The sequence below is a fragment of the Mobula birostris genome, chromosome 11, assembly GCF_030028105.1.
Source record: "Mobula birostris isolate sMobBir1 chromosome 11, sMobBir1.hap1, whole genome shotgun sequence".
NCBI lineage: Eukaryota > Metazoa > Chordata > Chondrichthyes > Myliobatiformes > Myliobatidae > Mobula > Mobula birostris.
In genome coordinates this window covers 78,836,345-78,852,851 of record NC_092380.1, presented here as the reverse complement: position 1 = coordinate 78,852,851, position 16,507 = coordinate 78,836,345, and the positions used below count along the sequence as shown (strand labels likewise).

Genomic DNA, 16,507 nt, shown 5'->3' with positions numbered 1-16,507 from the left:
TGCAGTATCCCCCTTGAATATTGATAGCCACAGCCAAGATGACAATGATCTGAGCTTACGTGCAATAAGATGAACTTTCAGATTACTGACCTTTCATTATAGCACTCAACATTATTGGCCTCTGCTGCAGTATCAGCCATATGATCCAGCATTATGGTTCAATTTAAGAGTGTGACAATAGATTTACCTATCATTTCCATAGCTGCATACTCAGTATGAAGCCCTCTATTGGGTCAGTGCTGGATTTCTCTATATTCCTGAACATTGCATGGGTATGTTCTGGGTGGCCAACAAAGGTATCATCACATTCTTGACATGTGCCTTGCTGTTGTTTGAAAAGATTGAGGGAATATATTTGATGCAGGATACTAGTCCCTGATTATCTTTTCAGATTGGAAGGTGAGTAGGTCAGAGTTGTTCTTTGGCAATTGCTGAACCATTGACCTTCTACCCACCTGGTCACCAGATACCAAGGGCCCTCATTGATTCCTCACTAGTTCACTGGGAGCTGAATCTTCTGGCAGCTGCAGTGGAGAGCGGCCTCCTATACAGATAATCCAAGATTTCACTAAGAAACCTTTTGGTACACTGAATATCAGAAAGCCTGAGATTGAGTCAAATTGCAAAAAGGCATAAAATCTCAGGCTTAGTCTGGAGTTCTAGGGATTGAGTGCTGGCAATGAGATAATGGTTGATGAGAGAACCAATTTAAGCCCATCTGAGAATATACATTATGTGAATAATATGCATGAACTGCCTTAAATTCATTTTACACTTGCCATTTTTATAGTTTTCACTACCAATGGTACATCACAAACGTACACAGTTCCTCCTCAGGTTACAACAGAATTAGAATCAAATTTATTATCACTGACTTATATGACATGAAATTTATTGTCTTGCGGCAGCAATATGGTGCAAAATCATAAAATTACTATAACTTACAAAAATAGATAAATAACACACAAAAGGAATAAAGAGGCAAGAATGGGTTCATGGATGTTCAGAAATCCGATGGCAAAGTGGAAGAAGCTGCTTCTGAATTGTTGAGTGCGGGTCTTCAGGCTCTTATACTTCCTGAAGGCTGTTACAACCTGAATAGTTTGAAAGTCAGAAATGTGTCCATAAAGATTCCTGCTGCCCCACAGCAGCCAACAAATCCATTCTGCTAGTCTCCCAGATTCATATGCATGAAGTGTGCATAAATGAGGTATTTGTTAGCTGGGGAGGACCTGTTAGCACATCTTGGTTGCTTGTGGAATGTTCCAACAGTTTTCACCTGAAGGGAAGTGAGCTCTCAAAGAAAGTTAGAATTAAGGCACGTGATCTTCCAATACTGAGATGTTCAAATGCTTTTAATATAAGCATTTCTATTTACCAGGTCACAAATCTTTGTAATCTGCTAAATGTAATGGGCAATTGCTGAAAGTGATTTTAACAACCAAAGGCAGTGGGCAAGTATAATTTCATATTCTCTAGATACTGTACATTCATAATGATCAATTGAAAGGGTGAAAATATCTTGAAGGCTGTTAACTACTAGAATGTAAAGAGAAAAGCTAGCAAGATTAAGATTAAATTAGTGTAAAGTGGCTGGTTGATAGTTGATGTGAATGTGGTTGGTTTAAGGGTCTTTTTCCATGTCATAGCACTCTGACTCAAACATTAATTTCATGTGCTTGTTGCTAGAGCAGATCTGTGATCTTTTCACATAAGCTTTGGATGACTGAAGAAATAGGCTTTTGTAGGATTGCTTTAATGCTGACATCATTAACACTCATGAGAAATTGTCAGTGGCATTTTCCATGTACCAATAATTGCCAAGTTGTGGAAGATCCACGATGGAGATCATTGTGCCCAACTCAGCCAGGAGCTGGCCAGATCATTAAAGAATGCCAAGCAGTACCTATTGCAACTTCAACTTACTATTGCCACTTCAACTTATCATTGCCAAGTAGATGTCAACCTGGAAGATCTGAGCCATTGATGAAGCAGCTGAAGATGGTTGAACTTTGGACACAGACCTGCATAGCTGCAGCAATGTCCTTTTGGGCTGAGATAACTAACTTGCAATACCAATTATTAACGTCCTTCATGAAACGATTGAAGAGTATTCCCGTGATCCTTGTTATCATCAATTTCATTAATGTACATTAATGTAAAATACTGCTTTAATGTCAGAGGCAGTCAATCTCACCTCTGGAGTTAACTGTTCATTGTTGTACAAAAGCCAAAATGAAGTCTATTCCAGGATATACTCTAGTAAGCTTCAGTGAGCAGGTTATTGATGAGTAAGTCCTGTTTGTAAGCCCCTACAATTCTTTTAATGATGATGAAAGTTAACACTTTGGTGGTGGCAATTAGTTAAATTGGAATTGTCTTGTTTTTTTCTGGATGGGATGAATCTGGGAGATTTTCCACATTATTGAGGTGGTTGCCAACACTGCAACAGCTGGTACATTGCCAACACTGTAACAGCTAATGCACTGGAATAGCTTGGCCAGAGGCCCAGTAGATGCATATCAATGTTATAGATGCAATTTATATTTTATTAATTTATCATTTTCATATTCATAAAATTTGAAAAGGAGTATGCTTTCTAATGTAGTTCAATATTCTATTGAATATCAGATTGTAAGAGATAGTTTGTAAACAAATGTATTTAGTTGCTAATTTGAAACATCATATCACATGAGAAATGATAGGTCAACGGGAAGGAATAGAGTAAAAATAGACATTGGCTTGATCATAACATAGTTGCAATTCATTAAGATCCAGACAGTTATACTTGTCCTGAACTAGAAGAGCTTTGCAACTCTCTTGCCCTAGATAAGAATACATACTAGCTCAGAGTTAAATCAGTATTTAAAGAAAAAGGAATACATACTTTGAGGAGCACAGGCAAGGCAGCCTTGAAATGTTGATACACTGTAGGGATAGGGTTTCACCTAACTTTGTGCAAGAAAAGTAATAGAGTAATGCACGAAATTCTGGAGGATCTCAGCAGGACAGGCAGCGTATATGGAGAGGAATTTGGCCAAGATCCTTCATCAGGACTGGACAGAAAAGGGGAAGAAGTCAGAATAAGAAGGCGCGGGGAGGGGAAGGAGTACATTGACAGATGACAGGTGAACCCAGGTGAGGGAGAAGAGTATTGAGGAAGAAAGAAGCTGGGAGATGATGGCTGGAAAAGGTAAATGTTTAAAGAAGAAGGAATCTGATAGGAGAGGGGAATAGACTACTAGAGAAAAATTAGGAAGAGGGATGCCAGATGGGGGTGATATGTAGGTGAGGAGAAGAGAAGAGATAAGAAGGGTGCCAGAATGAGATATAGAAAAAGATAGAAGGGAAAGGAGGGGAGAAATTACTGGAAATTAGAGAAATCGATGTTCATGATGTCAGATTGGAGGCTACTCAAATGTAGTATGCGGGGTTGCTCCTCCAAGCTTAGAGTGGCCTCCTCATGGCAGTAGAGGAGGCCATGAATTGACATGTCGGAATGGGAATGGGGAGGTAGAATTAAAATTGTCAGCCACCGGGAAATCCCATCCTCTTCTATATTGGTGAGACCCGACAGAGACTGGGGTCATTTCATTTCTCCTAAAATAAAAGCAAGTATACTAGAGCACCTTCACTCTATTCACAGTAGGTAGGGTTTCTCAGTGGTTGAACATTTCACTTCTTTCAATCTTTCGAACATATGTGTCTTGGATTGCTAGTCTAGTCCCTTAGCCTTGAACCACTGTGCAGTTTATCTTAGTACAAAATACTGAACAGTTTCACTTAATTCCAATTCAAAATTTACTGTTTGTAAAAAAAATGCATGAAATTTGGAATTGTTCAAATAACTTATTTATTAATATGGATGTGTCATATTTTCCCTTTGCTGTCTGTAAGGAGTTTCTACATTCTCCCTGTGACTGTGTGAGTTTCCTCTGGGTTCCTCCCTCAGTCCAAAGACGTACTGGTTGATAGGTTAATTGGACTTTGTAAAATGTCCTCTGATTAGGCTAGGGTTAAATCGGGGTTGCTGAATAGAATAGTTTGAAGGGCTGGAAGGGCCTATTCTGCACTGTATATCAATAAATAAACCAATCATCATTTGGAGGCATTTTATCGTTATATGTATGAGTATACGTACTAATCAGCACAATGTTATCATTTCAAAGACTAATTCATATGTTAATGTTACTTGTAGTTTTTTTTTCATTTCTCCTAAAATAAAAGCAAATTTTGTTAATTAATTGAGAACTGTTTTCCATTTGTTCCAACATAGAGTAGCAGGTATACTAGTTTTCTAGTTTATGTTGTAACTTTTATATTACAGGATAAAGAACAGATGTCTACAGGAATATACACCACCAAATGGTTTCTGCAGTGCTTTATAGAAAGAGTAAGTTTTTTTATAACACGAGCATAGAACAATGCTTCAGAGCTTCATAATATGTGGGAGAGAGTCGACTGAAACCAGGAGCAAGACTTAAATTGCAAATGTAAGAGATTTACATAGCTTTGTTAAATGCCTCAGTATCTGATGAAAGAAGGTAAACAGGTTAACTGGTAAAACTATTATGCGATCATACGAAAATTATACAAATCAGTAGCCTTCAAAGTCCAATATATATTTGATAAATTTATCAGATTATTTGTGAAGACACCAGATGTGAGGTAAAAGCAAAGGAAATGTTTGGTTATATGGAAATTGTGGACCAGATCTGGAACACTGTACATTCTTGATCTCCTTACTTAAGGTAGAAGGTAAATGTATTGAAACCCACTCAGAGAAGGTTGCCAGGATTGATAGCTAAAATGGATGGGTTGTCTTATGAAAAAAATTGAACCAGCTATACTTGTAGCTTGAGTTTAGAAAAGTGAAAGAAGACATGATTGAAATAAATCCAGTCCTGAGGGATTTTGACAGAATGGATGAGAAGAGAATGTTCCTCTTATGGCAAAATCTAAAACTAGGGGTGACTATTAAAAAGTAGTCACCATTTCAGATAAGCAAAATTCCTTCTCCCAAAAATTTGTGAGTCTTTAGAGTAAGGAATATGAAAGTGAGATCAACCATAAACTTATTAGAAGATAGGACAGGCTCAAGGGGCCATGCTGTCTACTTCTGCTCCTGATTTGAATGGTCAAATTGTTTAATAGTCTAAACTGCATTTCTAAAATTTGTCCTAAATAATTCCCAAGTAAAAGTATAGAAGCTGAAGTAGTACGATAGTTGAGTGGATCACAAGGTATCATTTCCAGAAGTCACATTTTGGTAATGGCATTGAGAAACTGGATTTATTGAATGGACATATATGGACAGACTTATTGTGCAAATTTCTGAAACTATATTTGAATAGGATGTCAAATTTTCATAACAGATCATAACAAACAAATTTGTGTGATAGGCTTAAGTTATACAATTAGCTGTGACAGTGATTCAAATCACATTATACACAATACATACCAGTTTCAGTTCTTCAAAATGCACATTTGGTTTATTTATAATGATCTATAATTTTCTCAGCTAAGTAGCTTGCTTAAATCTGCAGTTTAAGTGATTGTATCTCTCAGTCAACAGTAGAACATTGTTTCAGAATGATTATGTTTTTGGAGATTGTTGATTATTTTTGTTTAATTGTCAGACACCATTTACACTCACACTCCGATTATGGGATATCTACATTCTGGAGGGAGAGAAAGTACTTTCTGCAATGGCATATACCATCATGAAACTGCACAAAAGTAAGATTTTACTATTGAAATTTTCACATAAATAAATTAAAGTAGAATTAAATGGGATGCACGCCAGAAATAGAGCGCATCAATTATTTGATATTTAGATCCAGGCTGCACAGCTTTTGTCTAGTGAAAGAAAACAGGTATTACAACCTTTGGTTCAGTGGAAAATAACTGAATGCTGAATTTATACGTGCACCAAAATGTTTAATAATTAGCCCCTTTCCTAGAATTATAAATATCACTGTGCATTTGTTCATTTATTTATTTAGAGATACAGCGCGGATTCAGCCCTTCCGGCACTTTGACACATGCCACTAGCAACCCACTGATTTAACCCTTAGCCTGATCACAGGACAATTTACAATAACCACTTAACCTACTAACTGGAACATCTTTGGAATGAAGGAGGAAACCAGAGTATCCAGAAGAAACACACAAAGATTGGTTAGACATGACTTACCACACACAAAGCCATATTGGCTATTCTTAATCAGTCTCTATCAATCCAAATACTTATATAACTGGTCCCTTCAAAAATCTCTCAGTAATTTTCCCATTACTGATGTCAGGGTCCGAGGTAACATTGCGTCAGGCCCCACGGTTTTATCCATCGTAATTTTACTCAAGACAGCAAACACCTCCTCCTTTGTAATCTGTGTATGATCCATGACCTTAAAAATTCAAACACAAGAAAATCTGCAGATGCTGGAAACTCAAGCAACACACACAAAATGCTGGTAGAACACAGCAGGCCAGGCAGCATCTATAGGGAGAGGTACAGTCGACGTTTCGGGCCTACCTACAAACAACCCTGCTGTATTAAAGGTATAATTACAATACTTGGCCAGAACCTCTTGTCAGTGATGGGCCACTATGCTTGTTGCTGACCTATGAGCTAAGTGCACACTTGCATTTACCAGATTTGTCATTTTTGATTTACTGCCTTAATCTAAAATGATGACAGGGCCTTGCATAAAGCTACCAACAATCTGGAACTAAACCTGCCCAGGAGGTAGCAGCAAAGAACTTTGATAGATAGCAAAGCCTCAACACCTAACCAGACATCCCACCTCTCCCGGAAGTTCCGGGAGTCTCCCGCATATCGATAGTGGCTCCCTGAAGCCCGGAAATTATATACAATAATTGAGAGGGAGAGGGAGAGCGAGCATCCTGATTGGTCTCTCTTCATGCTAAGAGTGGTCCCCAACCACCGGGCCGCGAGGAAACAATATGATTTGGCAATATGAGTCAGCTGCACCTTTCCTCATTCACTGTCACACACTGTTGAATTTTAATGCACACGAGGTCATCAGTGACCCAAGAGGTGCAAAGGAATGGGTCTGTGACCCATTTGTGAATCATCCATGTCAGTGCGGGAAAAAGATCAACTCCTCGAGCTTGCTAATGATGGTGGGCTGAAAAGTATGTTTGACATAACATCTCTACTGGCAATCTGGATCAAAGTCAAGGCTGAATATCCTGAGATAGCCACGAAAGCACTGAAAACGCTTCCATTTCCAACATATTTCTGCGAAGTGGAGTTTTCTGCAATGAATGCAACGAAAACTAAATTGCGGAATAGACTGGACATAAGGAACCCCCTTCGAGCATTGCTGTCTCCCATCACCCCTCGATAGGACCATGTTGTTGCAGGAAAACAAGCCCAGGGCTCCCACTGATTCAGCGATATTGGTGTGTTGCACTGACTTTATATGTTCATACGAGGAAAATATGCGCTGTGTTTAATATCCAAACGTTACTTAAAATGTTATGATGCTATTGACTTATCAGTGGTCCCCAACCTCTGGGCCGCGAAGAATACAGCGGTGGCCGGAACGCACCCAGCCCATGTTTAAGAAAAATGCCGAAATAAACAAGCTAATTAATTAGGTGCCGCCCAGCACGTAAATGTGGGCCCGGATCAGAGATGATTGCCGATTGCATCACCTCTGATCTGGGCCGACAGTTACGTGCCGGGCGGCACCTAATCAATTAGCTTGTTTATTTCGGCTTTTTTCTTAAAGATGCGCTGGGTGCGTTCCGGCTACTGCTGTACCGCTGCATTCTTCGTGGCCCGGAGGTTTGGGACCACTGTTATAATTGACTTGTCACTACATTCATGCGAGAAAAACATGCGCTGTGTGTTTAATATTAAATTTGTTAGATAAACCCCTTTAGAAATTAAATTGAGTGTATTAGCCACTTGCAAGTGACTTGTAGTTGACTTATCACTTATATTCCGGTTGTGTTTAACACGCGCCCCCCCCCCCCCCCATCGGCCGGTCTGCAAGAATTTTGTCAATATTAAACCGTTGCGCGGTGCAAAAATGGTTGGGGACCCCTGATTTAAACTAGCTGGCTAGCTGCCAAGGAGCTGTGCTATTGATGTCCTACGTGATGAGTCCAAACTCCTTGTAGACTTGCTTAAAGTTGTAATAGAATAAACATGATAATATAAGTACATATTTTAATGTCACATTTGCTGCATATACCCAACTTGGTTTACAGATTAGACAAAATCACTAAACAAAGTATTACATACACCCTTGGAGGTCGACGGTGTAGGGGGGGGGTATACGGGGAGGCGGGGGTGCTACCTCCCTGAAATGGTGGTGCTACCTCCCTGAAATGAGTTTTTGCAGGGTGGGATGTCTGCCTAACGTTGTCATGGACTTTGACTATGACATTATAAAATATCCAAGCCTATTTTTAAAAATATATCTAATTTTGATTTACCTTTTTAAAGAAAGTGAAATGCATAATCTTTTAATTGAAAATTAAATTAAATTTCAGTGAATTCAAAAAATACAAATGCATTAAGACTCTCTTCCTTTCCTCATACCCATTCCCCTCTCTTGAAATATATTGCCTTATTTTCCCTATGCCACAAAGGCATTTATTTTACTAAATGCAGAGTAATACTTCATGATATATTCTGGAAGTAGGAGTTGACAGCTCAAGCACTTTATAACTGCTCCATAGATTTTGCCTCATTTGAATTATCAGCCTAGAGCAATAAATGTCAGTAGCTAACACTAGATTTTTAATGAATATTTACTGTTTTTAATGAATGTTTAATAAATGGTTTGAGACATTTACCTAATTACAATTTAAAATATGTAACATCATAATGTGACATTTTCTGAATAAAATTTACTAAATTGATTTTTCAAAAGAAGTATTGAATAAAGTAAGCCACCCACCCCTAAACCACTTTATATAATTAAAATAATTTTGAAGTGTTAGATTGTTTCAACACACATTTCTGATAAATTGAAGGATCATTCCACTGAATTGCTTTAGGAATATGTTTGTTTTAAAGTCAAAAGCACTTTTTCATAACGCAGAACTACACTCAGTGGTCATTATTTTAGGTATACCTGTACGTCTGCTCATTAATGCAAATATTTAATCAGCCCATTATGTAGCAGTAACCCAATGCAGACATGGGCAAGAGGTTCAGTTGTTATTCATACCAGACATCAGACTGGGGGAGAAGTGTGATCTAAGTGACTTTGGCAGTAGAATGATTTTTGGTGCCAGATGGGCTGGTTTGAGTATCTCAGCAACTGCTGATCTCTTGGGATTTTCACGCACAACAGTCTGTAGAGTTGACAGAGAATGATGTGAAAAACATAGAATATCCAGTGAGGCAACAGTAATTCAAATAACCACACAGTGTAACAGCTGTGCGCAGAAGAGCACCTCGGAATGCACAACTCATCGATTCTTGAAGTGGATGTGCTACAGCAGTAGGAGCCCATGAACGTACACTCAGTGCCAACTTTATTAGGTACAGGATGTATCTAATAAAATGACCACTGTGAGTAAGTACTGCCTTTAAATCTACCCATCTTTTCTTATTTTCACAAAACTAACACAGGTATGATAAACCAGTGGGAGCCTTTTCAAATGTCAAAAATAAAGCAAATTAGCTGCTGCCAGTATGGATTTAAAGTGCCAGCTGGTTTCCTGTGCTTGAATTGGCTACAACTCCATAAAAGACAACAGTTAGATTAAAACTGCATTCTTATCGCAATCAGGATTCTTCATTTCCCACAAATAACAACCCAAGCCAGATTATCAGCATATTAAGATTCATTCCTTTTATCTATTTATCTTGTGCAATCATTTCATTGCTTTAATTATGTTAGTTTATCCCTCAGATATCTAAATCCAAGAGAATCCAGACCAAATTTGTGCAACCTGGCATCTTAGTTTACCCCTTTAATTCCTTGTACATGCAGTCCTCAGGTTATGTCAGGGCACTGTTCATGAGAATGTTAGGAATATGATATAGCTGCCTATATCATATTATTCTACATACACTTACTTAATTCTTTCATTTCATTGAAATATTATCTTAACACTACTCATCAATCAACTAATAGAATTAATGAATACCCTTGAAACATTTTGTTATTCCCAGTTTGAAAAATGTTTTAAAACTACATGGGTAAAGTTACCAAGTAAAGGTGAACTTTCATAAATCAAGTCATTCGTGAGTGAGGGAGCCTCTGCATAGTTAGTTAACTTGATGCTAATGAGGTTTGAAATCCAAAACTAAATACCGCACTGCATAGCTGCTCAGTGGGAGCATCACCCTCATTCTTGAACTTTAGTCCTCGACATGAAGACAAAAGAGCATTTTATCCCTTAAGAACGTGTGGGTTGGATTTGAGTGATGTACTAAGTTACTGAAAGTCACAAACAGAAATATGCCTCCTTTCAGTTTCAACAGTTATTGCACAGGTGTCAAGTAATCAACTTGCTCCCACACGTTTAATTTCTACTATAATATTTTGCTGAAGTTATCAAATGTTGTCTCTTGTCCACTTTAATGCTAGACTTCTGGGACTTTTGAATAGCTTTTGACAATGTCCATCATGGTAGGGTTAACTAGAAGATTAAGTTACATGGGTCCCTGGAGACTTAGTAGATTGGATTAAAAATTAATTTGACCCTGGAAGACAGAGGGTAGTGGTGGATAGATGTTCTTCTGATTGGAAGTCTGTGACCAGTGTTGTTCTACAAGGATTCGTGCTGGGACCTCTATTATTATTGATGTATATAAATGATCTGGACAAAAGTGTAGGTGGGATGATTATTATGTTTGCAGGCAACGTGAAAATAGGCAGACTTATGGGGAGGCTGGAAAACTGTCAAAGGATTCAGTGCGATATACACTGATCAAAAATTGGGCAGATAGATTTTAATCTAGAAAAATGTAAGGTGTTTCACTTTGGGAGGTCAAATTTAAGAGGAAATTATATAGTAAATGGTAAGATCCTGAGGAGAATTGATGTACAGAGAGATCTTGATGTACAAGTCATTAAAAGTGGCAATGTAAGTAGATAAGGAGGTAAGAAAGGTATAAAGCATACTTGGGTGTTGAGTATAAAACTCAGGAAGTCATATTGCAGGTGTATAAAACCTTAGTCAGACCACATTTAAATATTGTATGCAATTCTGTTTGCCATGTTTCAGGAAGGATGTGGTAGCTTTGCAAAGTGTGCAGAAGGGGTTTGCCAGGGGAGTCAGAGGCTGACAGATGATCTAATTGAGATATATAAAATTATGTCAGGCATGGAAGGGAAAGGTATCAGACGTTTTTACCAAGGGTGCATATGTCAAACACAAGAAGGCATAGGTTTAAAGTAAGAGAGGAGATTTCTAAAGGAGAATTTTCTACACGGAAAGTGATAGGTGTCTGGAACATGCTTCTAGGGGAGTTGGTGAAACAAGAAATAAGTAGTTTTAAGAGGCATTCAGAGAAAAATATGTATAAGCAGGTAGGGAATTGATAGTTTTGGATTACGTGCTGGCAGATATGCGTTTTCAATTGGTAAAGTGGTTGGCGCAGCCATATATTTTATATTCTTTGGGTAAGCTGACAACTGAAGGCTTTAGAGAAGGTGCAGAGGAGATTTACCAGGATGCTGCCTTGATTAGAGAATATGTCTTGTGAGGTTGAGCAAGTTTGTGTTTTTCTCTTTGGAGTGAAGGAGAATTAAGACAACTTGATAGAGGTGTGTAAGATTATGAGAGGCATAGTTGGAGTGGGCATCCTGTTCATTTTTCCCAGGGTATCAATAGCCAATACTAGAGGACATCTGTTTAAGGTGAGTGGAGGAAAGTTTAGGGGATTTGTCAGAGGTAGGTTTTTCACACAGAAAGTGGTTTGTGTTTGGAGCACACTGCTGGGTGGTGGTAGAGGCAAAAACAACAGGGACACTTTAGAGACTCTTCAATAGGCACATGGAAGTAAGAAAAATGCAGGTTTATGGGCCGTATAGATGGGAAGGGTTAGAGTGATGATTGTGTAGTAGGTTTATATAGGTCAGCACAACATCATGGGCAAAGGACTGCGCTGTACTTTTCGTACATGTTCTATAAAGAGAGGTTAGAACTTATGGAAAACTAAATATCTTTCCATTTGTACTTGAGGCACTTGAGGAACTGGAAGCCATGGACTAAACTTTCATCTCCCCTGTGTGACATTATTTGTAATACAAGTCTTAGATCTGAATTATGAATAACAAAAATACTTCTTCCTACAGGAAATCTGACAAATAAGCTGTATTATTTGAATAGCAGGAAACTTCTGTTAGAAAGCATTTGGCAGTCTGGGGTTTCAAGTTACAATAATAATATATTTGTTGTCTGCAGTAGTCTCTAAGTTAGTCTGTTAAATCATACTTTCCCTTTCACATTAACTTAAAATATATTGTGTAAATTCAATATTATTAACACAGTGCTTAAAGTCTGAGTAACAGACTGTCAAATGCAGTCAGAGTCAAAAGGAGTTGATTGTGAGGAAAATAGTTTATGCAGGGCATTGATAAGCATCCAGTGCATGCTGTGGGGGTTCTCAATAGCATCCTAAATCCCTTTTTCCCATTTTGAGCAGTCAGGCACCAGAGATTTCCAGGAGTCAGTGGAAAAGCTGCAATTCTTCAAGAAGGCTTTGAGAACATTACTTAATATTTTCCTCTGTTTGCCCAGTAATCTTTTTGAATGATAGGGATTGGAACAGTGCATTTCTTTCAGGAGATTCGTGTTAGGTATGTAAACCTGGTCTGCTCAATGTAGTTGACTGAGTATATCTTGTTCCTGGGAATGCTGAACAGGGAAAGGACAATGACTTTGGTATCTTTATCTTCACAATGAATTTGGAAGACTTGAGGTTCTATTCGTGGTATTTTTCCAGTGTCCTTATGTGTCTGTTGAAGGTAATCCAGGTGTTAGAAGCAGAGAAAAGGACAAAAATCACCACTGCTCATCAGAGCATGAGTTTTTTGCCAGGTCTCACAACTTGTTTTTCAAATCCCTTTTCCTCAATTGATCAAAGGTGTTGATGGTACAATCAAGGCAGCAATCAACTTTATCAAAATATCTGCCTTCATCATGAGATGGGGCCATTCATATGGAAAGAAGTCCATGTTTTACAAGTCCCCTCCCCCCATGGCCTCACTTGTCAAGGAAAATGTGATGCAGTAGGGGTAGATTGGTAGAAGATTGTGGATGTTGAGGGTGACCTCGTAAATTAAGATGTTTGTGGTATTGAAGAAAGTGTGTCAGCAAGAAATGGACACCGGCTATCACATAGAAACAAAGAATTGGAATAAATGGTATTCTTGCAGGTTGGAAAATGAAATCATTGGAATAGACCAGGGATCAATTCTTGGTGCTCAATTATTTACTATTAATATTAATGACTTCAAGGAGGGGCATAATGTGAAGTATCTAATTTTGCCAATTACATAAAAATAGGTGAAATGGTATATGATGATGAGGAAAGTGTAATCCTTCAATGGAATCTAGATAGATTGAGTGATTAGACAAAGACTTCAGAAAAGGAATTCAATCTGGGAGAGTGAGGTTGTTAGGGAGTATTCTGGAGTTATGTGAATATAGCAGACATTAACTCAAGCAAGAACCAGTCTTCAGTTTTTTATTGTAAATTGCAAACAGTAAATTGAAATTAAAAGCACAAGCAATCCACAGATCAAGAGATTGAATATGCATCAGCCAAACATTAAAACAATAGGGTTGGGTTAATTGATCGCAACAAATGTGCGTTTAAGGAAATTGCACTATTGTAAATATAAATAGGTGCTTGTCCCTGCAACGCTATTTGTAAATTCAGAGGTGCCTCCCACTCTAGATATGTATGTAATTCAAAGGAAGCATTGTCGACCCAAATTATTGAAGTAATCAATGTCATTGTAACTATTGATACTATATTGAATCACCTATTGATCTTAAGGGTATAAAAATATGATGTAATTTGATTTTATGAGATTCTTTTATGAGACGGTCTCCAGAAGAATGTCTGATTGTTGTGATGAATAAAGGTTTTTACATCACCAGCTTCAATGCTTGTCTGGTGACTTCATTCACAGCCACTGTAGGAGCCATGCATCTATTTTCTGTCTGTATGTTGTGGCGCATTTATTATGGTAATCTGTCACGTGGGTTAGAGCATGGTAAAACAAATGAGTATAGTTATGTATTCAACCATATAGGTAGTTAGTTTTGTTTAGTCTAATGGAGAGGGGTTGAGCCATGGAGAATGATATTTTTTGTTGACCGCTAATTGGAATGCTACTCAACCATTTAGATATGTTTATAACACTTATTCTGATTATCTCTTAAATACTTATAGAATGCTAATTCTGATATCGCTAATTAGAATGCTTAAATATGCTAACTTTTTCTAATGAGACTTATCTATGCTGATTTGAAAGCTAAGATCACTATATTGCTAATTTAGCTTTGTTAGTTTTATATCATTATGAGATCATTCGTCTTTGCTGGTTTCATAATAAAGAATCGAAAGTACCTTCCTCGACTTTGGAACTTCGTTATTTGGAAGAGTTTCATACAGTGTCGATCTCCTATCTTAGTCTCTCAGTGGTTTTGGTTTGTTTTAAAGTAACCTATACATTTTGTCAACAAAAATAAAATAGTTTTACCAAGCGAACACCAGTCTACAACCAAGGATTGCCTCGGACCCGTTGGCAAAATTGGAATTGCTACACTGAGAACAACCTGTCAGAAACTCCAGCAGGTTGTGGTAGGGTTATCAGTGACCTTTTGGTGATTCACGCTGTGTATTTGTGGTTTGAACATAGCTTTGAATGGTCAGTGCTGCCTGTCCTTTGGGGACCATTGCTTGATCATGTGGGGTTTGCCTGAGGGTTTGTTGCTTTGTTTTATTGAAGTACTAAATATTCTGGTTGTTGACATTTGAATTGAAGACTGTTTGTTCACTCTGTTTTAAGCGCTGCGGATAAGTGGACAGTTTGTTGACTACTTTTATTGAATCAAATACTGCCAATGATGCAGGCAAACAAAGAGTTAGTTGCAAGTTGCGCTACAAGGGAAAATACCATGAGTGTATTGAAGCATGGAATTTGTGCCAACGACCCTGCAGTTGGGGGCTTGCAAAAAAGAAATTAAAGCTGAAACCAAAGCTAAGGCTAATCTATTCAAAAGTCTTCAAAAAGAGTATGAAACAAATCTCACAAAATTAAAGGTTTAATACCATTAATGAATGATCTTATGAAAATTAAATACCTTACAAGTGCTATCTCATCTTGAGGACTTGACTAATCTCTGTGAAGCTGTTGCTAAGCAACATCACATGCTAATCTCATCACTTCCCAAGGCTGAACTAGAAAAACAGAACAATTTTTTTTCAAATATTGATTACTAATCCAATACATTCATAGAGGATATGAAACAATGGTTGACCCAAACATGTTATATTGAATGGTCATGTAGCTGCAACAAGTGAATATATGTCTCACCTTCCATCAGACAATGTTTCTCAAATTTCAAGGCATATTTTGACTGTGAATAGAATAGGTGACCCACAGGTTGGTGTGAAACTGAATGACGGTGTGTCTAATGTCAGTAAAAAAATCTCCTGTATCTACTATCTTCTCTGCATTCATTAAAACAGAGACTGATTTTGCTGCCTTAATGGCATATCAACAATTATTGAAAGACAAATGTGTGCTGGAAGAGCAAGAGGAAGAGCCTCAAGAAAGGAAGGAACAGTTTAAGTTGGGGGAAGAAATACCCGCACATATGGCTGGAGTTATTGTGCTTAGGGCTTCAAGTGTAGTGAGTGCTAAAAGTGCCCTTGCAGGACAGTTCTATGGTATGAATTCTTATATTGACAAGCACAAAGAAAAACTGAAGCACTCCGTATCAAAGTTGATTAATTTGTTTCTCAAGTGTTTGGGATGCGTGAACAAAACGCCCAAGAGGTAGTTCAGGGTGTTTACTCTCAGCCTGCATTATTGAGGCACTTTGAACCTATGTCATATCCTACAGTTCAACGTGCTCATGGAGACACTAACTTACAGCATGGAAACACTCTTGTTTTAGATGATAGAGGTCAAAATAGTACTATTGATATTATGAGGAAGCAAAATGAAATAACATCCTTATTGGTACAAAAGCAATGCGTTTTATCTTTGCCTAAAAGAGAGATTCAAATCTTCGATGGCGATCCATAGCATTATCATGTATTCATGAAAGGTTTTTGAAAACAGTGTTGAAGGCAAGACTGACAGCTGTAGTGAGTGCTTCTTATTTCCTTGAACAGTACACTAGAGGTCGTCCTAGAGAATTTGTCAGAAGTTACCAACATGTTGACCCTAAAAAAAGATATCTAAAGCTAAGGCTTTGCTACAGGAACACTTTGGTAATGAACAGAAAATTGTATCTGCCTACATGCAAAAAGCTCTTTCTTCGG

At 37.9% G+C, this 16,507-nt stretch overlaps 1 protein-coding gene across 1 annotated transcript in view; it reads left to right on the top strand.

The window, feature by feature from the left end:
- The window catches only part of LOC140205539 (uncharacterized), a 181,332-nt gene that overhangs the window by 133,927 nt on the left and 30,898 nt on the right, over positions 1-16,507 (top strand). The window contains exons 11-12 of the mRNA XM_072273156.1: positions 4,328-4,393; positions 5,640-5,739. Of these exons, the coding sequence (XP_072129257.1) occupies positions 4,328-4,393; positions 5,640-5,739 (166 nt within the window). The remainder of the gene's footprint in view (positions 1-4,327; positions 4,394-5,639; positions 5,740-16,507) is intronic.